This window comes from Xyrauchen texanus, chromosome 49 (genome assembly GCF_025860055.1).
Source record: "Xyrauchen texanus isolate HMW12.3.18 chromosome 49, RBS_HiC_50CHRs, whole genome shotgun sequence".
NCBI lineage: Eukaryota > Metazoa > Chordata > Actinopteri > Cypriniformes > Catostomidae > Xyrauchen > Xyrauchen texanus.
The window spans coordinates 5,483,787-5,511,613 of NC_068324.1; the positions used below are offsets into that span (position 1 = coordinate 5,483,787).

The 27,827-nt window shown below is 35.3% G+C and overlaps 2 protein-coding genes across 2 annotated transcripts in view; both read left to right on the forward strand.

Annotated features, from left to right (window-relative positions):
• Positions 1-527: 527 nt before the first annotated feature.
• On the forward strand, positions 528-11,169 carry LOC127640231 (intestinal mucin-like protein). The gene is made up of 17 exons (XM_052122683.1): positions 528-663; positions 2,124-2,371; positions 2,464-2,647; positions 2,957-3,167; positions 3,284-3,459; positions 3,839-3,908; positions 4,643-4,743; positions 4,957-4,988; positions 6,252-6,429; positions 6,524-6,628; positions 6,726-6,766; positions 9,413-9,535; positions 9,655-9,756; positions 9,964-10,092; positions 10,445-10,484; positions 10,694-10,817; positions 10,953-11,169. Exons 1-17 carry the CDS (start codon positions 528-530, stop codon positions 11,167-11,169), a joined length of 2,217 nt encoding a protein of 738 aa, XP_051978643.1.
• An 8,602-nt stretch (positions 11,170-19,771) lies between these two features.
• LOC127640232 (mucin-2-like) overlaps positions 19,772-27,827 on the forward strand; it is a 43,136-nt gene continuing 35,080 nt past the window's right edge. Inside the window, exons 1-12 of the mRNA XM_052122684.1 lie at positions 19,772-19,865; positions 19,960-20,025; positions 20,206-20,241; positions 20,345-20,606; positions 21,116-21,230; positions 21,600-21,687; positions 25,767-25,849; positions 25,964-26,174; positions 26,298-26,423; positions 26,542-26,659; positions 26,751-26,889; positions 26,989-27,096. Coding sequence (XP_051978644.1) covers positions 19,772-19,865; positions 19,960-20,025; positions 20,206-20,241; positions 20,345-20,606; positions 21,116-21,230; positions 21,600-21,687; positions 25,767-25,849; positions 25,964-26,174; positions 26,298-26,423; positions 26,542-26,659; positions 26,751-26,889; positions 26,989-27,096 — 1,446 coding nt within the window. The remainder of the gene's footprint in view (positions 19,866-19,959; positions 20,026-20,205; positions 20,242-20,344; positions 20,607-21,115; positions 21,231-21,599; positions 21,688-25,766; positions 25,850-25,963; positions 26,175-26,297; positions 26,424-26,541; positions 26,660-26,750; positions 26,890-26,988; positions 27,097-27,827) is intronic.

Below are 27,827 nucleotides of genomic sequence, written 5' to 3' on the forward strand. Positions count from 1 at the left end.
TACAACAACAGAAAAACCTACTCCATCAACACCAACAGGAAGTACCCCAACAACTAAATTGACTGAATCAACAACAACGGTAGAACCTACCACATCACCACAAACACCTGAACCACCCACCAGTTCCACATCTTCACCTACACCAACAGTAATTACTACAACAACAGAAAAACCTACTCCATCAACACCAACAGGAAGTACCCCAACAACTAAATTGACTGAATCAACAACAACGGTAGAATCTACCACTTCACCACAAACTCCATCAACTACTCCCATCACTACACCATGTTTTTGTGTGGTTAATGGAGTGCAGTATAATCCTGGTTAGTATATTTGAATGATATCTCTGTCTGTTTGTAAGAAGTTGAGTTTCTACAACAATTCTCTTTAAGGATTTTGTATTTTATTTTATTTTTATTTTTTTATGTAGGAGAGATAATATTTGATACGGTTCACATTGGCTCTGGGATCTGTCTGACCATGATCTGCTCAGAAATCTGTGCACTGCAGAACAGCACAGAGCCATGTCCAACATCAACAACTCCTGCACCTACTCCATCAACAACTCCTGCACCTACTCCATCAACAACTCCTACACTTACTCCATCAACAACTCCTACACTGACTCCATACTACGACTGCCCAGAATGGGAGCAATATGTACACTTAACATAATTTCAATTTTTGAATAAATAAACATTGTATAGTGTTGCTTTAAAAGGATAGTTCACCCAAAAATGAAAAATCCCATTAAATGACCATCATGTTGTTCCAAACCTGTATGATCTTCAAGATTTAATTTAACATATTTACTTATAAATAAATAATGTACTTTGGCATAAGTTCCCATCCGACAGTCCAATGATAGATAACAACATGACCATCAGTCAGATTCTGTCGAAGGAAGACTGCAAGGTCGATGTGCCTATCCCTGACAGCGGACAGGTAACTAGGTGGTGGCTGTGGAGGTTGTGCTCAATGTCATCACGCAGACAGGTTGATATAATATGTTAATATACTGTCGGACCTGCAAAATAAATGTTAGAATATGATTGGGTGGCATAATTTAAAAAGTAAGTGACGTAACTATTGGAGTCTTCCTGATAGAACTACCACTTAGGCTTCCATTTCTTCTGTGGGACACAAAAGACATGTTAAGTAGAATAATTACCATTCACTTTTAAAAAAGAAGCAATGAAAGGTGACTGAGGATGTCATTCTGCCTAGCATCTAATTTTGTATTCCCTAGAATAAAGTCATACAGGTTTGGAAAAACATGAGGGTGAGTAAATGATAACAGAATTTTCATTTTGGGGTCAACTCTCACTTTTAAGTGTTTACTGGACAAGGGTGGACATAATGACAGAGCTCCCAGATGTTTTATGACGAGCATCTTTTATACTATTTTTAAATAGCCTGAAGAATCAACACTGAATATGACACAATTTTGCATGCACCAATCTATAATGTTGCACTTTCTGCCTTATTACAGACAAACGGGACATTCTTCTTGAGTAACTGCACAATGGGGAAGTGCATAAAGGGCAACATTATTGAGATTATCCCAATAGAATGTCCTCCACGTCAGAACATCACCTGTGCTAATAAAAAGGTTCCAGTGCTTGTTTATGATGAGAACCATTGTTGCCAGTATTACGCTTGTGACTGTAAGTAAACTGGTCCTCCACAACCTCCATATTTGATACTGAAGTAAATGATATTAATGATGTTCCTCTTGGCTAAATGTGCATAATGTGGAATTGTGCTTATTTGCATGTTTTTACACCATGCCTTAACCCTTAATTCTTGTCCATTTTGACCCATTTTAAAAAATGGGTGAAAATTACCAAGTAAGGCCTAATTAATGCATTTCCTTCCCATGAAAATTCAACATTTATTTAACATCAGCCAATGTCTAAAGTTATGTAAAATCCTACTCTCTACCCCTCATGCATTTATATTTGAGTTCTGTGATGTGGTAGTTATGGCTTTAACAAATCTGCCTACCTTAAAATGCTAAATGGTGATATGTGTAATAAGTAGAAGTAGCATTGTAGCTTCTGACAAATTTAAATAGCATTTGCTCAAATTCAATTTTGCTCATTCTCTCCTAATCTTAGGTTTTTGTGAAGGCTGGGGTGACCCTCACTACATTACATTTGATGGACTCTTCTACAGTTACCAAGGAAACTGCACTTACGTATTAATGGAGGAAATCAGGCCTCAACACCACTTGAAGATCTACATCGATAACGTCTTCTGTGACCCTACTGAGCTTGTATCCTGTCCCAGATCCATTATTGTGTCTTATAACAATCAAGTCATAACTCTTAAAAATCACAATTTCATAGGAGGTGCAGACCTAGAGGTGAGATGTTCTAGGGTTGCACATTTTTTAAAATATGTTTAATGTGTGTTTGGTCAGTAATGTAATGTGTCTTTGTGGTCATCTCCTAAAAGGCTTTGAAGGACGATGTTAAGCTAAGGCCTCCTTTTGCCAGTAATGGTGTGAGGGTTGTAAACTCAGGCCTAGACTTGATCCTGAAGATTCCACAGCTGGACATTGTTGTAATATTTGGAGCCACTGGATTCAGCATCAATCTGCCATTCAAGCATTTTGGAAACAACACACAAGGGCACTGTGGTAAGTTAGCAGTGAACTCAAATTGTGAGTTTTTTTTTTTTGTTAAAAGAGTAGTTGAAAGTTTCTAAATTAAACAGTTGATTAGGCTGGATCGAGGACCCAATCAACACTGCTTGTAGGCGAGGCATAAAGACGTCACTCAGAGTGAAATGACTATGCAGCCTACTTGCAAGGCAACAAATAAACATTTATACATAGTTCTGAGCAGTATGATATTTATTATTGCTTCCTGTTCAGAAGAAATAAACAATTATCACAGTGCAATGGTTCAATGTAACATCCAAATTATTCCAAATACTCCTCTCTAAGGAACATGCAACAACAATGTGGCCGATGACTGTATGCTCCCTGGAGGGATCTTGGTGGACGATTGTGCAGCAATGGCTAATTACTGGCCAGCCAATGATGTGAACAAAGAAAATTGCTCTAAACCAACAGCGATACCTACAGTTGGGCCTGGTATCAAACCCACAATTAAGCCATGTCAAGCCCACCCTGACTGCGAGCTCTTAAGGAGCGAGTGAGTTGATTTTGTGTGTTGAATTTACAATAGTTTAACATTCTTTGTGTGAGTAAATGTGACCTACTTGATATGTACAAGTCCTGTTATCTGTTCTTCACTTTAATCTTCCACAGGTTGTTCCAAGAGTGTCACCCCTATGTGTCCCCAGAAAACTTCTTATTAGGCTGTCAATATGATAGTTGTCATATGAGCAACACCAGTGTGGTGTGTGCCAGTCTGCAGAGCTACGCAAGGGCTTGCTCTCAGTTTGGCATCTGTATAAACTGGAGAAACAACACTATGCTCTGCAGTAAGTTATTAAAATAATAATAATCCAAATGTAAAAAAAAAAGCATTTAACTTAATATAGGCTTTAATACAAGACCAATAAAGCTGTTTAGTGTAGTAGCTCAATTCCATGGATTGCCTTGTGTTCATTTATTGTTTTTAGAAAAGTAGTTTCTGAGTTTTAGAACTAAACATGAAAGTTTATTTTATGTAATGTTAACCACATACATTATTTTAACTCGTAAAGCCATATTATTAAAACCAATAGGAAATTCCAGCGTGGAACTCATGATGGCCAACAATCTGACATCATGACTGAAGATCTCTTTTTCTAGAATGGGTCATATTTCAAGCTGAATCCTAGTCCTGTAAAAGTGCTGAATTTCACTTTTCATCCTCAGATATTGAATGTTCAGAAGATAAAGTCTTTAAGCCTTGTGGTCCAGCTGAACCACCAACCTGCGACGATGAGTATGTACTTTAATCTGCAATAGTTATTTTTTTAAATCATTTTGAGAATTGTTCAAAATATACAGTTTAGTGCTTGATCAGTGGTGCAAATTGTACAGGGGGTTGACAGTAGTTTCGATGACACAGTTTGGGTGGGACATATCGAAGGGCTTCATTTGTTTTAAAATAGCCAATAGGATTTAATATAGTCACAGCAATGAATGGGGCCTGGGTAGCTCAGTGAGTATTGATGCTGACTACTGTCCCTGGAGTCGTGAGTTCAAATCCAGGGTGTGCTGAGTGACTGTGTGCCAGGTCTCCTTAACAACCAAATTGGCCCAGTTGCTAGGGAGGGTAGAGTCACAAGGGGTAACCTCCTCATGGTCGCGATGAGTGGTTCTCGCTCTCAATGGGGAGCACGGTAAGTTGTGCGTGGATCGCGGGGAGTAGCATGAGCCTCAACATGCTGTGAGTCTCCGTGGTGTCATGCACAACAAGCCACATGATAAGATGCGTGGATTGACGGTCTCAGAAGCGGAGGCAACTGAGACTTGTTCTCTGCCACCTGGATTGAGGTGAGTAACCATGCCACCACGATGACCTACTAAGCAGTGGGAATTGGGAATTCCAAATTAGGGAGAAAAGGGGATAAAAAAAAAAAACATGGAACATTTGTTTAATTTCACTTTGGTGAAAATGTATTATATGTAATACATGCTTTAAAACAAAAATATCAAATCATTTTTGCATTGCAGACCTGAAGATATTAAGATTATAGTGCGCACTGAGGGCTGCTTTTGCCCGGAGGGGACAATGCTCTTCAACAAGCAGTCTGGAGTGTGTGTGGAAAAATGCGGTGAGAAGCCACTGAGTCACGTGTGTGTGTGTGTGTGTGTGTGAGAGAGAGAGCATGTGTTCATGAGTAATAGTGTGGATGCATGTTAATACTCCTGAAAATTAAAATTGAGATGTATAAAACTTTTATAAAAAAAAGTCGGCCTGCTTAAGGAACATCAACATTCATGTCTTAACTGTTTTTGAGAGTGTTTCTCTCTGATTTTCATTGTAGGATGCCTGGACTCATTTGGGACACCACGTGAGGTGCGGTAGTGTTTAAAACAATTATTTAAACCATTCACTCAATGTTTTTTATTACACAGTCTAACATTGATCTGTCCCTCCCTATATTGGATGATAAAAAAAATGGACCCACTTCATAGTAGGTGTCTTTAACTACTATGTAATAGAGGTAGATTAATCTGTGCCAATAATTGCTTTTTGGAACTAACGTTATTGGCAAAAATCTATGGCACCAAAATCGTTATGCACCAAATCTTTTTTATTTAGGGGATTTTGGTTGAACAAGATACTGCATTCAATTATGACTATTTTTCTGTGCCTAATAAGGAATAATAAGGAAATAATAAGGAAAGATTAAGATTTTTTTTTACGATACTGTGCAAATGTTTTAGGCACTTGTGAAACATGTTGCATATTGAGGATGTCTTCAAAAATAATGCCATAAACAGTTTTTATTGACCAATTAACAACATATAAAGTTCAGTAAACATACAAAAAGCTAAATCAATATTCGGTGTGTGTGGATGTTCCAAGCTTCATGCAGAAATTGCCACAGTTCTTCTATCTATTTTGGCTGTCTCAATTGCTTCTGTCTCTTTATGTAATCTCAGACTGACTTAAAATTAAGTGGGGGGCTCTGTGGGGGCCATGACATCTGTTGCAGGGCTCCCTGTTCTTAAAGTCTAAAATGTATATTTCCTATTGACAGACTTAAGCAGCAAATATAAATAAACATCTTAAGACAAATGTTTTTTGTGAAGCATCTTATGTGCCTAAAAATTTTACAAAGTACTGTAGATTCAATAAATCAATATTAAAAACAATCAGCCAATTAATCGGTTATCAGCCTTTCCCACAAACTTAGTTATTTGTATCTGTCGACCTCTACCTCCACCTCAGTAGCAGCAAATGTGAAGCTTGAAAGAATTTTGCATATGTTATTGCACAATAAGTACATTGTATTGTATGTTTTTTTAATGTTAGTACACAGTAAAGACACTTAATGTAAAGTTGGACCAAACAAACTTCTAAGCTCTGTTCAAAACACCTTTCAGGATTTTAAGGCTTAGGCACACTCCCAAATGCAAAGTGTTCCAAATGTTATGATACTTGGGATGCCTTCTTTTGGCCAAATTCTAAGGTAGGATCGCATCATTTGCAGAAAAGCTAATCCCAGAACAGAGCCCAAGTGTCATAAAGTAAATTTGCATCTAAAGATTGACTACAGTGTAAACTGACCAAACAAGGCTCTAAAACTGTTCCCTCTTGATTTTTTGGTGGCAGTTCGATGAGGTTTTCCAGTACAACTGCGAGGAGTGTGTCTGTGAATGGGCCAGCATATCGGTCATCTGTAAGCCCAAGCAGTGCCCTGATCCTAACCCTCAGAGCTGTTCTGAGCCCGGCTTTGTGTTGGTCAATACCACCGATCCCTCAGAACCATGCTGCAACAAGCAAGTTTGCAGTAAGATCCAGTTGTTTATTTTTAATTTTGGGATTTGCATTACGTTTTAAGTGTCCTTCTCTTAAATCCCCTCTCACTTTGTTTCATGATGTAGAATGTGAAATCACTATGTGCCCACCTTTGGATAAGAAGTGTAACATTGGACATTCTCCAGAAATGGAAGTGCCGGAGGGAAAATGCTGTCCAGAAATCAAATGCGGTATCAATTTTAGTCCTCAACACTTGGATCCATTCTTACATATTCTTATTAATATCATTTTAAATTGTTGTTTTTAATGTGTCTGTTGCATCCACAGTGCCAAAAGGAGTGTGTGTCCACAAAAACCAAGAATATGAGGTAACAAAAATGGCTCTGATACTAGTAAAGTATATTATACTAAATTCTCACTCCCTACTCTCTTAAAAATTAAATGTGTCTGAATTATTTCAAATTAATTTGAACTTTGAACGTAATAAGATTTAAAGACCCCATGAAATCGCTTGACATGAGGAGTTTTATTTCCTGTGTTATATGATGAAACTGGAAGCTGAAATTGGGGCGGAACATATGAAAAAATGCCAGTAGCCTTTGGTTAATGTCATTACATTACATGACATGAAAAATATACTAATGCATTTCATGAGTTTAATAATGCAAATTAAGAGTTGTATACAGTTTTTTAACCAGGGACTAAAAACGAAATGTTTTCATTTCAGTTCGTTCTGAGCATAAACTGTATTTTTTCGTTCCGGTCAGAGGTTCAGCAGTCTCAAATAGTGACCGGTTAGAACAAAATTAAAGAATGGTTAATAATGTTCTTTTTAAAATGACAGAACTCTGCTCTAAGGTGTGGGTGAAATACCAAGTGCACTGTTGCTAGATATCACAAGAGAAGCAAGCAATCTTGTCTGGAAAAACAAGCCCAAAATAAGACAATTGCCTCACCAAAATAAGTGAAAAAAAATTAATTACATTTTGTACTGCGTGGTGGATTTATCCGTATAGAAATCATAAGCATACAGTTAATTAACAGTTAAGTATAATTTTAATTACATATCTGCTTTTCAGTCAAAACCGAATCTGCATCAGATCTGTATGACTGCATCATATCTAACAATAATTCAGTGAAGATTTGGAAACAACTGAGAAATATACTTTTTGCCTCTAATGTTTTGCTTGTATCTGGATTAGCTTTGCATGTAGAGTATATGTAGTAACTAGGGCTGTCAATCGATTAAAATTTGTAATCAAATTAATTACATGGTGTCCCGATTAATTAATCGCAATTAATCGCATATACAAATATTTGCCGTGAAAGCCCCTCATATAACAATAATTAAATATATAAAGATTATACATATTTATATCAATATATAATTATACATAGTTATCTATAAATATTTAAAAATTATATTTTTATATATATATATATATATATATATATATATATATATATATATATATATATATATATATATATATATAAATATTCAGATAATTAAAATGCATTATATTCTTATGGCAGAAGAGTTAATCATTGATTAGACAATACAAAAAGCTGCTTTAGAATACAATGTATTGTTTACTACCATATTATTGATCATATGTCAATAATTGTCACACAGTTCACAGCAATCCATTTCACAAGTGAATTTGTCAATCAGTTCGAGATTTATTATGTGGGCTTGTTTAAGCCCGTCAATTTACACCTACGTCAGATGTCTCGGGTGTGTTGCGTCATAAACATATGTTTATATATGTTTAAGTTAAATATAGTTTAATACTCAATCTTTAAACACATCTTGAGATCCCTTAGTTCGCATTGTGCTCCTTCGAGTGTTTTGAACGCAAGAATGTGACACATGTTTGTGTTGTTCTGCCTACTGAAGTGTTTTCTTCACTGTATAAACTGCGCATTGCTCAGACAGCTGAAATTTCACTTACTGCCCTCTGGATTAAACAGGTGATACTACAAGCTTGCATTTCTCAGGAATCTTCCTTATTATCATTATTTTAACGCGTTATGTTTTGTCAAATTAATCGCACTGAATCAACGCGTTAAATCGACAGCCCTAGTAGTAATTATACATAGTTGTTAAAAAAGATCTTCATTCACAGAATGTGACATCCACAACAAGCAATTAGGCAAAGAAATCACTTTGTTTTGCAAAAAAAAAAAAAAAAATTTTTGTTTTCATTCCTTGAACTGTTTTTAGTCTCTGATTAACATTAACATTAAGTGAACATAAACCAAGCTTAATAAATGCTGTTAAATATATTGATTGTTAGTTCGTGACACCTGATTCATTTACAGGAGACTTAGTAACTCAAGACAAATATATTTTGAACATATTCATTTTAAGTCATTATTACTCAAAATCTTAATTTTAAGAAATCTGAAGCAAAAAAAAAAATACAGAGTGGTTTTGTACTTCAGTGGTAAAACACAGTGACATTCTTCTCCAGTGAAAACAGATGCAAACACACAGATTTTATACATAAGAAATAATGATATTCATCCCACATATCAAGTTACCATAGAAAACTAATGTGGAGAAGTATTTTATACTTATTGGGTATCTAAACCTTAAATATTTAATTAACATATTTTATTCACTTCTTTATATTTCTGTAGTTCTAATAGATTGAATGTGTTTTGTTTTTGGATCATGGATTACAATATTAGATATTGCTATATCGAAAAAATAAATGTGTGTTATTTTCAGCTTGTACTTTTAACAAATAGAGCATCAAATGTAAAGTGTTACTTATTGTACATTTTAAATATAAGTGAACTTCTAGAAGTCCACTAGAATATAGATGACCCCAAAGATAACAGACATGGACTTAAACCACACATTTTTTAAAAACTATTATTTTTATTTCATTGGATTTTGCGTGACTCATTAATGAAGCTAATCAAAGATTTACAGACTCTTAAAATTGAAATGGCACACTCTCAGATGCCCTTCAGCTATTTATGTATCTCTATTCCCTCCAAAGCCTGGTGCAATCATCCCTGTCGTTGACTGTCAAGAATGTACCTGTACATGGGACATGGATCCTAATTCACAGTTGTTCAAGATCCGTTGTGGATTTGTGCAGTGCAACGAGAATTGTGATCCTGTGAGTTTTGTCCCGAGCTTCTGATTGGCTTGTCTTAGCCCAGTTTCTTTTTGACTTGTCATTGTAATTTATAATAATTATAAATCATGATGTTGTCTATCTTTGTTCATCTTTCTCAGGGTTATGAATATATTGATTCAAACAATGACAACGACTGCTGTGGGAAGTGTGTGCAAACTCACTGTATCATCAATGTCAACGGCACCACTCATATACTGAAGGTAAAAAACAAAAAAAGCAGGAACAGACTGAAATTTAAGTCAAATTTCTGTGAAAATCATATCCCTTCCAGCACATTCTTGATGTCATAAAAATCTTGATTGTCATACTGTCTTGAACTATTCCTCCTAACAAATCTAACAAAAAATATTCTGCAATGTCCATTTTAATTTGAGCCAAATTTGACTTTGTTCTCTTTTTGATTGTAGGAAGGAGCTGTTCTGCCCACCACAAACCAGGGCTGTGACAGAATCACCTGCACTAAAGTTAACGGACAGTTCATCACCGATAACTACAGAATCCAGTGCCCTCCTTTCAACATGTCCAACTGCCAGCCTGTGAGTACTTCAAACACACCCATACACACATTTCAATGTCATACTGTGGTGAAAATCTGCTTAAAATTGCACCTGCTGAGAGTGTTGTTTTAGCACCCTATTCATGAAAGGAATTATGAAAATCACGTCATGTTGCAAACACTCAAACATTAGTCCTGAACACCATGTTGAAATGCATGGGTGTAGATATAGCTTGAACATTGGGGGTGTTACAGTGCAAAGCATGTATATGTTTCCATTGATCAAGGTATACATTTTTTGTATAATTTCTTGATTTTATTATTGTGGGTATATACCACATCATAGTGATCCAATCAGAGATGACATTGTGCTTTTTTAATTCACTCTGCAGGGCACGTACCAGCTGTCAGTTGATGGTTGCTGTCCTGTTTGTGAGTATTTTAATAAGGAAACTTAAGCAGCCACTTCATATGTAAATGTACTGTTGCTAATAAACAGATGTGCTGGAGCCACTTAAAAGACCAAAAATGTCACCTTTTGTTTCTGCTCTTGAACCTGTTAATCCAAAGCTGGACTTCCTGGTTATTTTGGTTGAACATCTGATTAATGTGCTTGTTTGTGCTCCGTTGTCTGTTTGTAGGTGTGGACCAGAACAAAGGATGTCAAGTAAAGACTGTTCATGATTTCATACTTCACAAGGAATGCCAATCAGAGAGGAAAATAGACTTGACTTTTTGTGAGGGAGACTGTTCCAGTTCTAGCATGTGAGATCACACACAGGCCCTTTTCCAAAACCTTTTGTGTTTTAATTTTTAAGTAAACTATTCCTTTTGATTATGATGCAATGAATGCTTTCCATTATATTAATATCTGTCTTTACCTCTTTCATGTATACGTAGGTACTCTGAGCTTGGAGTGTCCATTTGTAGATGTTGCCAGGCGACTCGCACAAGTAATCGTACAGTGGCTCTTGGCTGTGTAAATGGAGACAAAGTAACCCACACGTATGTCCATGTTGAGCAGTGTGGCTGTAGCAAAACTAACTGTCACAGCAGTGGGGTGAGCCAGCACATACTGCTGAAAACGCCATGTAAACGCAGCCTCAGATTGCCGTGAGCACCAGCGATTCCAGAAGTCAACATCCCTAGCATCCTGAAAAAATTATGTCTGAAGTATCTGTGAAACTTTCAATGAATTTGAATTGCATATGCTGTATGTTTTACATTTCTAAACTTTAAACTATCCCAAGAGCTTTTCATTTCTCTGATTATTTGGTAAATACAGTTTGTGTTCTTCTGCTTGTTTAAAATTAAAAGCAAATTAAAAAAGCAACCTGAAAATTAAACCTACATCTGTGTGTTACTTCTTCCGTTTACTAGAAATTCATATATTGCCCCTAGAACGTATACCTGGCCTCCAGTGTTGGGTTTAATCTGATTACAAAGTAATTAGCTATTGTAATCAAATGACTTTGTAGTCCAATGAGTAGTGTAATGGATAACACTTTTAATTACAGTCTTTCAATTATGATATCACTTTTAAGTACATTACTTTGGTTACACATTGTTTGGAATAATATTGGAAATGTGTAATGTATTTAAAATATGAATTCATATGTACATCTGATTGTTTTTCTGTGAGAGCTGAAGGGTGCCAATGAACAAGGTGGAAAGACACATTATTTTAATCATTTTTGTGAAAAGTGTTTTAGAAAGTAACTTAAATGTAAAGTAATTAGTTAGGTAATTACTTTTTATGAAGTAATCAGAAAGTAATATGATTACAATTTTAGAGAACTAATTAGTAATTTATAGTGGATCACTTATTATAAAGTAACTTACCCAACTCTGCTGACAGTAAAAAGTAACTGCCCAAATTATGTACTGGTAAGTCTGTTGTTTAAAGAACTTTTTACTGGCTGCATAATTTAATAATAAAATGAAATTTCTTTAAATGTTCAGAAAATCAAACATCAAACAGAATGAAAGTGCTTTTAAGTATGTTCTGTTTCTATGCACTCAACAACAGAAACAAGGAACATTTAGCAGCAAACAGGATACGGATTTACATATTTACAAATAAGAAAACATTGCCATAATAAGGAACAGTGAACAAACAGGTCATGCTTCAATGTATTCAGAAATATCTGACATGTCCTCAAACAGCTGAATATCATCTTTGACTGTGGAAGCTCATCAAATGTTAAGATCTCTAACAAATATTGAGTGATGAGACAGCACAGCGGGTCAAACAAGGCCTGACGTGTCTTTTACAAAACATAATTATGATCAAATTTAATCCTTGGGATAAAAAGGGTGAACAAAACAGGATTTATAAAAGCATTAATTGAAAAATGTAAAAGTACACATGCAAACTTCCTCTGTTGACACAGGATGACATATTGCAGATGCCCACACTAATTGTTATGTGTATGGTAACCAATTGTACCAACATAATTGGCAATACTATATATAAAAAAAGGTCTGTAATAATTAACTATAGTACAGCTATAATAATCTAATATAATAAAGTGGTTTGTCGATTAAACATTAAGAATTTGGATTCAGTTTTGATAAAAAGCATTAAAATGAACGAGAAGAGAAGCTAATGAAAACCTTTAAGTGAATTGTTCTGTGAAAGGCAATACTTCAGCTAGCTGACTACAAAGTCTAAACTCTAATGCATCATTGAATGTTAAAGTAAAAAAGTTACTTTGTGATTTTACTAAATCAGTTGAAAATAATAATTAAACATTTTTTTGCAAAATGGTCATTTTGAAGATTTATTCTGAGTTACTAAGAGTTTACAGATTCTTGTGAAATTTATTAAAAAAGAAAGAAAGGAAAAAAAATAAAGCAATAAAAAAATGGGTGAAAATAATGAAAATTTCAATAGGAAGCCCTTCTTTTCAATTAGATCCCCACTGTCAGGACTCGCATCCTGTATTTAATTTGAAATGCTAAAAGAGATAGTTTCAGTGTTGTGAATGTCGGTAGATGTATCTCACCAGCAAGGTTTACATAAACCCTGTTTAATTTCAATCAGAGATTCAGTGATAACTTTCCATGGAAATGTTTAATTTTGGGTTCCTCCCTTTGATCAAAGATTGATCAAACATTCACTTTATAACACAGTATTACAGTATATATGTATGTATACTTTGCATTTTATTGTCATTTGTTTAATTTAATATTTAGTCCTTTCAGATGGAAAACATTTATACATAGAAATGATGCGATCTAAAGTGCATTTGAACAGCTGTGAAACACTTTCTTATGATGTGTTACATTCATACAAGCATGCAGAGAAGTTTGAAGTAAGTTTGTAGCAGTAGAAATAGAAATAAATCTTGTGTAAATTGTCAGCTTTAGGTTAAGCTAAAATGCTAATTCTAGCCATTTTTTTACATGCACATGTTTCCAGGCACGATAATGTTTATTCATCAAGAAAATTCACATTAGATCATAATTTCTTTTTTTCTAGGAAGCCCTTTGATATTAGGGCTAAACTTTTATTCTTGATGATAATTTTTTATTGTTTTCCTGTAAAAATATGTAAAAATCCTTAAAACAAGATCAGTTTGATTGATGGCAGGGGGCAGGCTAAATACATACAATACATAAATACATTTTTTGCCGGAACACCACCGGAGTCTTCCATCTACTAGTGATGCTTGATTCAACTTCCTGCGTCTACTACCTGCACCGATATCAACAGTGCAAATGGGTTGTGGGTTGCCAGGTTGAGGTCACAAATGGGTTGAAATTTGTATGATGTGTCGATTGTGTGAGTAGGACGCATTTCATACAAGATCTGGACAACTGGACAACCTTGGAATAATATATTGATGTGATAATTCATATAACGAGGTTTGGGAGATCGGTGTGAAATACGGGAGACTCCCGGGAAAAACGGGAGTGTTGACAGGAATGATACTGACCTGCTGTTTTTAAACACGACAGCAGAGCACTGAGTCTGGGCTGCCCGGCCACAGAAACGTAGCCGGAAAAGGGGAAAGAGAGCTGGCGTTCTCGTCAAACTAAGACGTTATGCAAATTGAACCCCGCTACCAACTTTTGTGGTCCATTTTGCATAACACGGCGGCTCATTTTAGCTTATCGGGGCCCATTCAGCCCGTTTTGGCTCTCAGGTAAAGGCAGAGGAGGTGGTGTATGTTTTATAATCAACAAATCTTGGTGTGATCAGAGGATCATACATTCTCTCAAGTCTTTCTGCTCTCCTGATCTGTAATTTCTCATGCTTCTGTGTCGGCCATTCTGGCTACCGAGGGAATTCACAGTGGTCATTATCACAGCTGTGTACATTCCCCCACAAGCCGACACAGACCAAATACTCAAGGAACTGTATGAGAGTATAAGCAAGCAGGAAACCACGCACCCTGAGGCCATGTTCATTGTGACTGGGGACTTTTACAAAGCCAACTTCAAGTCAGTAGCACCAAAATACTACCAACACATTCGTTTCAACACACGAGGGAACTGGGTTTTTGACCATTTCTACTCTCCCTTCCATGATGGCTACAAATCAAATAATTCTGTAGTTTAAACAAGTCTTCTTATTTTGTGTATTCTGTATATTGTATATTATTAGGTGCATATTGTATATTGTGTTATGTAACAAGATGTGTAAATTGTGTTGTGTAAATCAGATGTTTATTGTAATTATCATAATGCTAAGAAACGGCAAATTCTGATTCGTCGCATAAGAAATTAGTTCCATGCACAAATGTTTTTCAGACCGTACTCGTTTTTCCTATTTTTTTTTTAAATGTACTTGTTCATTGAACTGTTGTATATAAGCAATATCACACTCGCAATCATGCTATATGGCCCTACATCAGCAGTGCTGTAATTACCAACGGCACAAGGCCGCAGAATCACAGCAGTGTGTTTCACATTTATTCACCATTCTGTTCCATGGACTCAATCCCCTAATACCCCTCACCGCTTCTCCATTCTCTCACCTGCAACAGCTTGTATAAATACCCTCCTGTTTTGTTCATTCCTTCTCAGTTCTTAAAGTGTTACTTAGTTGGTTATGAATTGTGATGTTTTGTAGTGTTCCACTCCAGCGTGATTCCTTTTAAGATATTTGTTCCACACCAGTGTCTACTTTTGAAAGATTGAAAGTTATTCCTACATCTCCTCTCTTCCACTCCACGTTACAATAGAAAGTTTAATCTAATCTAATAAGGTCTTAAAACAATGCCTCCCAATTTTGCTATTCTAACTGCACCTATTTGAATTGTTTGCATAAGTAGCAGAAGGTAGTAATGGACAAGGAATGCAGTTTTATATCATCTTGCTGTTAACATTTCTTCAGCATTCCAACAGATTATCCACAGTAGGGAGTGGTGTAGAATAGTAGCAGCAAATGAAGATTGTGCTTTGGCTTACTTCTTTTCTGCCAGGATGGACACGGTTGAATTTCAAACTGAATTTTAACCACTGAAATGATTGAGTTAAATTTGCAATGCAAAATGTAATGGGCCAAATATTACCCGTTGAATAATAACAAACCAAAAAAAAAGGTAAATATGTATTATTTAATTTTTAATTATAAAATTTTGTGCTAAATGTTTTCAATTAAAATTTTAAAAGCTTAAATATGCAACCATATAAAATTGCATAACAAACATAATAAGTCAAGTTGTTTATTCCTTGGTAGATATTTACAGTACATCCTGCATTGTGGAGTGTGTACATGTGAAGTGTGGTTCCTGTGAGAAAAAATAGAATAAATATGTGTACACATAATCAAAGAAAAATCTGGCAATATTATAATACAACAAGGAATAGCTGTTATATTTTTTCTATAAAAACTAGTTTTAATAATAAAAAGTTAACTATGGTTAGTATTCAACTTATGCATACTGTTATTCAACAGTATGCAGTTATTATAAAGTGACTAATACTGCTGAAATGATTACTTACTGTATCTGATAATAACACTATTCTCTTCACAGGAAAATCATTTAAGTAAACAATGTTAATGGCTCAGTTGTTAGGACTGTCGCCTCAGCAAGAAGGTCCCGGGTTTGAGTCCTGGCTCAACTGGGCCTTTCTGTGTGGAGTTTGTTTGTTCTCCACATGTTTGTGTGGGTTTCCTCCCACTTGCTTAAATTAACTAATCATTAAAACAAATGAAGGCCATATGGAGTTAATTTTAGATTAACTAGCAGTAACGAAGCCCATATTGTGAATTTTATACCCATTAAATTAGAATTAAGTTGAAGTTACTGAAGAAATGATGAAGCTTCTAATATGTCTCTGATGATTGCAGTCCCATTAGTATCCACATATGAGACATCTTCACTGTCCACATGGATACAACATCCATGATCTGCTCAAGAGCTCCTGTCTATTAATGCCTTTTATAGGTGCCATTTAGTTTACTTGGTTAAATTGTAATCTGTGATCAAAAGGTGGAACCAAGCTTATGCATTATTGTGGCTTGCTGTCTTTGACTTGAATAAACATTTAATATTTTAGCTGTGTTTGAGATTAAACAAGGTTTATGCAAACCTTTGTTAAAACACTACGTAATTCACAATAACACAATTATCTCTGTTATCATATTAAATTAAACAAGGATGCGAGGAGGATCCAATTAATTTGTTTTCAAATATCTCGGGTTTCTCTGTCCACACTACTCAGTATTGTTGTTTTCAGTTTCAGTTTGTTGTTATATTTCAAGAAATAAAGTCACAAAGGTTGACAGGCTTGCAGAAGTCTGAAAGAAGATGGAAGAAAGACAAGCTCCAGATCTCGTATGAAATGTTAAATGACTCCCTATCTCAGTATCAGAAAGCAGTCAGATCGGCTAAGTCTGTGGACTTACCTGATATAATTGATAAACATTGTCACATGCCTAGAACTCTCCACCTATTGGTAATTATCTCTGAGTCAACAGATATGTAAGAAAGCTTCTGTCAGTCCTTTGTTGAAAAGATAAAGAAAATTAGACAAAATATTAGTCTAACTTCCTATGATCCTGCTGTGTGTTCAAACTGTATTGGTATTTTTAGCCATTTCAGTTTCCTTTCTGTGTTTAGAGGAGACTGTTAACCAACTTAAGCCTACAGGGTCTCTATACGATGTCATCCCCCCACGTTTTCTTAAACAAGTTTTTGATGTGGTTGGGCCCACTCTTCTAGTTTTTATCAATAGGTCCCTGGAATCAGGTATTGTACCTGACTGTCTGAAACATGCTACTGTTAAACCCCTTTTTTAAAAAAACAAATATCTAATTTTGGGCCCATCTCTATTTCATTTTTATCCAAAGTTATAGAGAAAGTGGTTCTTCACCAATTGCAGAGCTTTTTGGTTGATAACATGGTCTTTGATATACTGTATTTCAATCAGGTTTTAGAAAACTTCATTCAACAGAGAAGGCACTTGTAAAAGTTTTAAATGATGTCTTAATAGCCAATGATTCTGGTGACTCCTGTCCTGGTTCTTTTAAATTTAAGTGCTGCATTTGATACAGTTGACCATAATATCCTTCTTACTCGGTTAGAGCATGTTGTGGGCATTAGAGGAACTGCCCTAGGTTGGTTCCAATCATATCTTAAAAATAAAAGTTACTCTGTAAACATAAGAAAATGCCACTCGAATGTTGCTCCCCTGATTTGTGGGGTCCCCCAAGGCTCTATTTTGGGCCAAATATTGTTTTCTATTTATATGCTTCCCTTAGGCTCTATTTTTGAAAAACATGTCTTGTATTATCACTGCTATGTGGATGATACACAAATTGATCTGCCCCTGAAGTATACAAATGGCTTAAACGCTCTCGTTACTTGTCTACCTGTTCTGATGTTAAGGCCTGGATGTCTTTAAGTTTCTTAATTTTAAATGAGAGTAAAACTGAGATCATCGTGTTTGGCTCTTCAGAAGCCCCTAAAACTTCTCATTTAAATTTTGGTGTTTTATCCTCTTCGGTTAAAACTTGTGTGAAAGATTTGGGGGTCTTTTTTGATAGTGCCCTTAAATTTGACAAGCAAATTAACTCAGTTATCAACTAAGAGTACTGCCTAATGTGATGTCCTTTCTGTCAATCAAGCACTTCGAAACAGCGATACATGCTTTTATCACCTCTAGACTGGACTATTGTAATTCCCTATATTTGGGAATAAACAATTCTTCCATATATAGATTACAGATGGTTCAAAATGCAGCTGTTAGACTTTTAACGGGTGTCCATAAACATGAACATATTACTCCTGTTTTAGTGTCTTTACATTGACATTATGTCCATTCTAGAATTCTAGATTTTAAAGTGCTCATTCTTGTATTAAATCCTTAAATGGCTGAGCCCCTGCCTACCTATCCAACCTTTTGTTTGAACACCATCCAGGAAGCGCTCTTAGTTTATTAACTGATCCTAAGTCAAAGCTAAAATCTAGGGGTGATCGAGCATTCGTCATAGCCGCACCTAAACTTTGGAACAGCTTAAAGTCTTCTATCAGAACTGCTCCAACACTACATATTTTTAAATCTAATTAAAAAAATGCATCTTTTCACCCTAGCCAACAACATGTGGTGTTCTCTGTTGTTTGTTATTTTATGCCTTTGTGTCTATAGTATTATGTTTTATTGTATTTATTGTATTCAAAAAGTTATTGCAAAAACATTGTACAGCACATTGGCCAACTGTTGTTGTTTCTAAATTGTGCTTTATATATGAAATTGATGATGATAGGTTTGGAACTTCATGAGGGTGAGAAAATTATGATATAATAAAAAATGTAGTGTGACCTACGTATAACAGGCATTTAGAAAAACATTATTAGTATTTGTATTATTATTATTGGATAATTAATAATGGTCAAATGTCTGAAGAATTAAATACTCTTTTAGCATATAACTGCATTTGCAAGAGGGTTAAGCATTTAGCAGAGCTGGAAACACGTTCAGAAAACTTATATATATATATATATATCTATATGAATTGATCAAATATACTGTATCTTAGATGTATTTGCCAGTTCAATATTGGTTTTCATGGATATTGTCTAGTCGCTGAATTGGCTCATTGACTTTAGATGGAAGCGCCCCAGATGTTTTGATCAAATTACAAAATATAATTTTGGTAAATTTGAGTGATTTTTTTTCTATAAAATAATTGATTACTGTACTTATATATTTGATGATACTGTAATAATCTATCCTGTAATAAGTCTATCCTCTGGCAAGTTACTACAACCTTTAGAATGAGAATATATATATTTTAGTGATTTTTTCCCAAAATAATTTATTACTGTCCTCAGGGAAGTTATAAGAACATACTGAATGTGAAAAGGTATTTTACAGTTTGTTTATATTTTTTCATGTATAACTTGCATGTGAATTGAATGAATGAGTGGACGTGTCCAACGAATTTCGAACGACAAACTAACTTTACCGCGCTCACAGATTTTGCTATGAGTGCATAGAGTCAGCTGCTGCAGATGTAACTCCTGTAAAGGATGATATTTATGAATACAAAAAAAAAAAAAAAAACCTTTGACACCTACATTTGCATAAATACTGTTTAATTTCAAACACATTAAATGTTTAGTTGATTCAAAGATAACATCATGGAAATGCATTAACTGGGTTCCACCTTTTAGTCAACGTGTACGTGGCTCCAAAGAACATCAGAATTCACTATAAAAGGACAAGCTCTGATAGATAGAACACAATAGCTTAAACAGAACATGGATATTGTATCCATGGGGACCGTGATGATGTCCCGAATGTGGATGCTGAGATGGACCATTTTACTGTTGGGGCTGCATTCAACACAAGCAGGTTAGATTAAAAAAAAAAATGTATTCTGCACTCATTAATTTCAAAAGACACAATATTATTGTAAATATGCATCTTTGTCTTTCTATGTTTAAAGCCTTTATGCAAGATCATGGAGATGGTGTAACTGAGTCCATGAACACTATGTGGCCAACAGTAGCTGGTAGTATTTCATTGTCTGTTGTGTAGTTAATGTGTGCCGACTAATGTGTTAATGTATTGATTTATGAGATATTGTTAAATTGTAAATATTTTTTATATAATTACAAATAAGTATTTAGTAATTCAGCTGTTCACACATTTGCCTGTGAATTACTATATAACAATGATTTTCTATTTTTAGTGTTCCCCACCACAAAAAATATAATGGTAACTCATGGTAAGATGTCTTTCATAGATTTTTAAACGGTTGAAAATGCCTGTAGAGTGTCAATTCAGTGTTTATTTCAGATGACATTAATAACCCCTCTCTCTTGATTCAGATGATCCGTTTTACAATCATCAGTCAACGATCTGCAGCACATGGGGAAATTTCCACTTCAAGACCTTTGATGGCTATTTCTTTCAATGGCCAGACACGTGTAACTACGTTCTGGCGATGATGTGCAGCAGTGTTTCCGATTTTAACATCCAAATGCAAAGAAAGACTGTAAATGATTCAATCAATTTCAGCACAGTCACAATAGAGTTGGAGGGGACAGTCATTAAACTGAATAATGGTAAAATCACCATGGATGGCCAAGAGTGAGTTTATTTTTTATTTTTATACACGGTTTAAAATTATGGATTATTGTTGAATATGATTTAGACCAGGACCACATACATTATTTCTATCACAATTCACAAGGGTAGTTTGCTATAGTACTTGAGCATTTTACATTTACATTTATGCATTTGGCAGACACTTTTTTATCCAAAGCGACTTACAGTGCAATTATTACAGGGACAATCCCCCCAGAACAACCAGAAGTTAAGTGCCTTGCTCAAGGGCACAATGGTGGTGGCTGTGGGGTTTGAACCAAGGACCTCTGATTAACAGCCCTGTGCTTTAGCCACTACGCCACCACCACTCCTAAGCATTTGCACCACTGAAGCATTTGCAACATACATAGGATAACTTAAAGTAGCTTGGTTAACCAACAATTAAAACCACATTGTTCTTAATGTACTGTATATAAGGTCTAAAATCTAAGATCTTTAAACAAATATTTCTTTTTTTGAGTGATGAAGTTTTCTATATCTTGCTTTGACAGGGTGTCTAATGCAACCTATAAGTATGGAATTACAATCGAGCTAAGCGCATCAAGTATTAAGATCTCTAACAAACATGGATTGACTGTCATTTGGGAGGAAGGTCACTCTGTGTTGGTATGCTATGTGATTTCTGTATTTAATATATTACTGTCAAATTTGTGATGAACCTACTGTTTGGCAAAGAACATTAAACAGTATATGTTTATGTATGTACAGAAAAACATTCAACTAACTGTCTTTTCAGTCATCTTTTATAATACTTACTCTATCAGATCTTCAACAGCTAAATAACTACAGTACTTCTAACATTACTGCAATAAAGATTTCTTTTCACTCTTTTCCCCCCTCCTTTTAAGTAATTTATGTTTTTTGTAATAGATTCTCAAGTATTAATATTTAAACGAGACACACAGAAAATGTATCATAAGTTTTAACATTATATTTCAAAATTTTCTAACTATATTTAATTATATGATGTTCCAGATTGAACTTCCCTTAAAGTACCAAGACAAGATCTGCGGGCTGTGTGGAAACTTCAACGGAGACAGCACTGATGATATAAGCATTGATGGTAAACCTCATATTTTGATAAAATCATGTATTAAATTTATCTTGTTTCAATTTAAGTTGAGCGATCACTTTAAACATTCGCCATGTTTTAAATCCCTTTGAAATGCAAGAAATGCATTCTTGCACATCCTATTTTGTCATCATTAGGGATGTCAGTACTTTGGTATTAAGGTAATAGGATACAAAAATAATATAAAGATATTATAAAATATAAGATATATATCAAATATAATAAATTTTATAGGCCTACTGTATTGGTAGCACTGATAAGTGCTGTTTTTGAATGCTCGTGTGCGTTCTTGTACGTCTGCTTATTAGAAAAATGTTCACGGGCACTTGGTCTTTCCCAGGTTTAATTGGGCTAAGTTCTGTATACAGTCAGTTCAAACAACATTCACAAGGTAAAGAGAAAACCACTCACTGCTTTTGGCCGGATCGTTACTTAAAATTTTCAAAAATAATACTTAAAACTCTTTGCCTACTTTCAGACTAGCTGCCATCGTTTTAATTTAATTTGTTAATCTGTAAATCAATACTTTGTTATCTTGATGTCATCCCTAAAAACAAAAAATGCAAGGTTTCAAAACATAGTTTTTAAGCCATGATATGCTGCGCTCCTGACAAGAGGGCTGTTCCAAAAGGTAGGAACCTTAATGCAGACTCCTAAGATGTCTTGTTTTGGGCAAATACTATGGTACCATTATATGTATTCTTCCCTGCATGGGTAAACAATCCCAGAATGAACTGTGATAACCTTGGTGTAAAAATGTATCTAAAACGACAGACAAACAAAATATATTTTTATCATAAATATAATTATAATCCATTATATATATATATATATATATATATATATATATATATATATATATATATATATATATATATATATATTATATTTAACAATAACTGTTAAACCAGTGGCGGCTGGTGATAATTATTTGGGGGTGCTTTTTTTGTGGCCGAAAATAAATACAAAGCAGTAACAAAAACCATGTTGACTACTTCAACATAAATTTTGCTCTCCTTTCTTTCTGGCCAGCAAATTTCTCAATGACTCTCTGATTAAAGTCAGTCATCTCAGTAACAAGTCTCTTTCCCATGGAGAGCAATGCCAGTGCATTCAGCCTCTCCTGGGTCATGGTGTTTCTGGGACACGTTTTTATTCTTTTCAAGGTTGAGAAGCACCTCTCAGCTTCAGGCGTGGTCATGGGTGTGGTAATGAGAAATTTTAGGAGAGTCACAGTTTAGGAAAAGACTTCTTCGAGATTATTCTCCATAAACTTTGATTTGATTTGATTTGAAACAGCTGGAATAGGTCCACAGCACCATGGCAGGCTTTGAATTCTTCCTGGCTGTAGATGAGACTGAGCTCTGTCTTCAGCTTGCTTCCACTGAGCATCGGGTACACTTTCATGGTGCTGCTCAATGCATCTTCAGGAAAGGTATCCTTGTACTCATCAAACCTGTCCCCCTGCTACAAGGTGGCACAGACAAGGTGGTCTGTGAAGGAGAAACGCTCCCTAGTGTGTCCCAGGATGGTGTCACAGACCTATAGAGTTAATTAAATATATATATGTATAAATGTAAGGTAGTAACCTGGAGTAGGCCACTAGTTGTCATAGTTGCAATGACTTTCAAAATAAAAATAGAGCCATTTGAGTTTTTGTCCCATACAAGACAGTAGTTTTTGGTGAATTCATTATTTTTGGGATGCTGTTGTATAATATTAAAATTTTTTGTAAGGATTTATACCAAACAAAAATGTTTTCTTGAGTCTGTAGAATATGATATGTGGGCAGGACATCTCTGCAGCACAACAATAATGTAAATTGGTAATTTGACTAATTTCTATAACAAACTCACCTCTGCTGCGATTCTTTCACGCTCTACTGGACTAAGCGCCCGGCGCATCTGTATTGGACAAGAACCACTGCTTTGCTCACCAATGTTTTTTTTTTTTTTTTTTTTAGCGAACGCCTTGTGAAAGGTTTTTTTTTTTTTGTAAATCAATGACAGAGTTTGGTTTAGCTGCTGCCATTATCTCTGCGAAAGTGATCATCCTAGCCAAGTTTTGGCGGAGTCGCCTGCGCACACGCAGAGCATAGAGCATTAAGTTGAATGACAGGTAACGAGAACCAATCAGATTGGATAAAATAACATGTATCCAATTCTGATTCGCCAGGGACGCAGCGACCTGCGCCCGGAGGAGAATCTTTAAGAAACCAATTAGAGACCAGCTTCAGGTCACATGCTGCCCGAAAATGTAAGGACTCAGATAGACATCCATTTGTCCGGCGTCCCTCGCCCATTAAACCGCATGAAACATATTGAAAAACATAGAAAATAGTTAACCGAGTAAAGCCAGTTTTTATTAAATGCTGAGGCTCTTACTACCAGCCTGCAGATTTTACGAGTAAACTACTTAATTTTTTTTATTTTTATTTCCATTTTTATATAATTTTTGTATTCATGTATATTTCTGGAATTTTGATGGGGGCTGCGCCCCAGCGCCCTCTATTGACAAGCCGCCACTGTGTTAAACTGACTATTTCACTCAAAATATGTGTGTACAGTGTATATATACAGTATATACTCATTACAGTATCCTGTTGTGTCGTTCTTCTGGTATCACCTCTATAGAGAGCAACAGTCTGTTTCCAGAACAAAAATCCTATTAATTTTGCAGAAGAATTTATTTTCTATGACAAATTATAAACCTATAAAGACAGACCTACCATGAGCTATGAGGCTGTTCATCGATAGTATAAGTTTCCATTGATGCCATAAGTCTGTATTATTTCAACTTCATTGTTTAACATTGTGTTTGATAGTGGCATTTCTACTACATTACCCATGGTCCAGCAGATAAAGTTTGACCAATCAGAGAACAGCTGTGTACAAAACGCCCTCAATATGTCAAACATGTAAATAGCTCATTTGGAAACATTACTTATTATGTCCAGTAGATGGCAGCCTGCCCTTACAAGTCAAGTCATTTTAGCGCCTTTCACAACACACATCGTTTCAAAGCAGCTTTACAGAAGATCAGGCATTAACAGAAGATAAAACTGTAATGTCTATAATGTCTTAAGAGTCATCATTGTGTAGTTTGATGAAATATGATTGTGAATTGTGTTTAAAAATAAGTAATTCAATAATAATGTTATTTATCACCCCAGTGAGCAAGCTGAAGTCTACTGACTTATGCATTAACATTACCAGATGAACCTCTAACACCTGAGAATTAATCAATTGATTAAGGTTTGCAAACCCTTAAATAAATAATAAATGTATTATTCAACTATATAGCAACAGAGAAAGCATTAAAAGCATAAGATTACATGTTTACTGATAGTGGCACCTGGTGGCCAAGATTGATACTGCATTCCATTTTTTTTTTTGGAGAGAGAAAAAGAAAAAAAGAGAGATTTAAAAAAAAAAAAAACATTTTTTGAAGAAAGAAAAAAGTAATAATTTTGAAGAGAGAAAAGGATTAAGATTTCACCGTTTTGTTTTGTTTTTTTCCCCACCTTGTGGCTCAGGGCTTCCGTACTAAATGGACCATTTCATAAATTTGAAATATGTCAGTTGGAAGGAGCTGGTCATCTGATTAATCTGAAGAATTCATGCGATTCAGCCTAACTCTTTAGACCTCTTCTGTATCATCAACAAAAGGAACTAAATGATTGTTCACCAAATTTGCCTAAAAAAAACCGAATGTCATGTTCAAATCTGGTCTGGTTGGTTTGGGTAATGGCTCTTTTTGTTTTAGAGCATATTATAAAATGCCCATTCAAATAATGAATGGGTTAAATACTTCTGGAACCCAGGTGGCTGAAAAAGTGTGCGGATACGTTTGTGCTCTATTAAAATCAGATGCTAGTCGAGCATGTGAGGACGGAGCGCTATTTGAATGTTGCGCGGAGTTGCTGCCTATGTAGAGCATTCCAAATCGCTCTGTTTTGAGGTCTCCATTTCCGTTAGGATGCTGCCATAGATTTGTCTATGTGGGCTAGATTTTGTAACAGACCTGTATAGATGATTTTAATGTCCTATTAACATTTGAATAATTCTCAGGTCCATACACATGGAAGTTGTCTACACAAACTGAATCCTGTGAGGAAATTAGATTTCAACCCAACGACCAGTGCAAAAACCAGGTATAAACTGAGACAAAGTATTAACTATCTCTCGTCTTTTACTGTTTTAACATGTTAACAACTGCAACATTGGTACCTTTGTCCATCTCTGAAATTGTTTTTTGTATCTCCCAGACAAGCATTTGTCAGCAGTTCCTCAGCAGTTCAAGTTTTGATGACTGTCGTCGTGTGTTGGACACAAGTTCTTTTGAAAAGGCCTGTGTAAATGACCTGTGTCAATGTTTCGGCAACCCAGACTGTCTCTGCAACACACTCACAGAGATTTCACGACAGTGCACACATGCAGGTGGCAGGCCGGGAAACTGGAGAACACAGGACCTTTGTCGTGAGTATGATTTCTGGAAGATGGCATTGGTAAAGAAACCAAACAGACAGATGGATAGATCGATTTTCTAGAGCAACAATAATATAATTTAAGATCCTATGTAAGATAATATCTTATGTGCAGCAAAGACATGTCCACCAAACATGGAATACCTGGAGTGTGGTGGTCCATGCAAGAACACCTGCACAGACCCAGACGGAAGCCTGCTGTGTGAAGACCACTGTGTAGATGGCTGTTTCTGCACTGAGGGTAAGACACAGTTTACAGTAGCAGACAAAGATTCACTCAGATAGATCTTAAATATCACAGCTATTATTTCTGTCTGTTTTCAATAAAAATCCCACCATTTTGTCTACTTTTTGTAAAGGCACTGTGAAAGATGATATCGGTAACGGCGGTTGTATATATGAGAGCGAGTGCCCATGTAAGCACAATGGCATTATATACCAGTCAGGAGAGTCACACACGCAAGCATGCAAAACATGGTGAGTCAATCGTAGTACAATTTAAACATGCACGTGCTACTCGAATTCAGTAGAATTGACCCATTATGACATCGCTGCTTTACTGCATCAGTGCGTGTGCTGCTGGATTTTGGAATTGCACAGATCTTGAATGTCCTGGAATCTGCTCTGTTGTGGGAGGGTCTCACATCAGCACTTATGATGGAAAAACCTTCACATTCAGTGGCAACTGTACCTACATCCTCACTAAAGTCTGTAACTTTTAATGCAGCAAATGTTCCTTTACTTTTACTGAATGTTTCCCAGTGAAATTAGGACTGATCTTTTTGTTTGTTTATTTGTTTATGCAGCACTCCGATGATAGTGATATTGCTGTACTGGGAAATCTGGCACCGTGTGATCAGCTCCCATCAGACACATGTTTAAAGTCTGTTATCCTTGTATTCTCAGGGACCACTGTAAGCACCATATTTCATTTTCCTATCTTTGCATCTCAAATATTGAGCTTTAAGAACATTATTCTTTTTTAATAAGTTTTAATAAAATACATTTTATTTATACATATATAAGTTGCATATAAAATGCAGTATAGGTTTCACTAATATATTCAAGCAATATCATACACTTTTAAATAACAGTACTGCAATCCAGCCATAGGTATAAATGCCACAGGTAATATAAACAACAGTTCTATAAACAACAAATTAATACAATTTCAGACTAAATTTGGCCACTTTCTTCCCAACAATGAAAATAGTTCTAAAAGATGCCAAGACAGAGATTCTTAACCAGAGATAACAACCACTTTACTGCTACCACTGGAGAAAGCAAAACAGTTTAATATATATATATATGTATTATTCTTTTTTTCATTTTTTTTCAGCATCATCTTTATGCTGCATTAATGACCAATACTGGGTCAAATGAAAATTGAGCACATGAAATGTACTTATTTCATTTATTTTATTTAATCTAATTTATTTGAAGCTTTAGATTTCATATTGCCAGGGTTGGGGAGTAACAGAATACATGTAATGGGATTACGTATTTATAATACAAAATATAAGTAACTGTATTCCACTAAAGTTACAATTTAAATTTAAAAAAGTATTTTGATTACTGAAGAGATTACTTTGCATTTTATTGTCATTTGTTTCATTTAATGTTTTGTCCTTTCAAATGGAAAGCA

Coding starts and splice junctions, on each gene's coding strand:
- LOC127640231 (XM_052122683.1), top strand. CDS start 528: ATGTCCAACATCAACAACTCCTGCACCTACTCCATCAACAACTCCTGC. Junction 4,989..6,251: donor CATTTGGGACACCACGTGAG/GTGCGGTAGTGT, acceptor TTTTGGTGGCAG/TTCGATGAGGTTTTCCAGTA. Junction 6,629..6,725: donor CTGTCCAGAAATCAAATGCG/GTATCAATTTTA, acceptor TTGCATCCACAG/TGCCAAAAGGAGTGTGTGTC.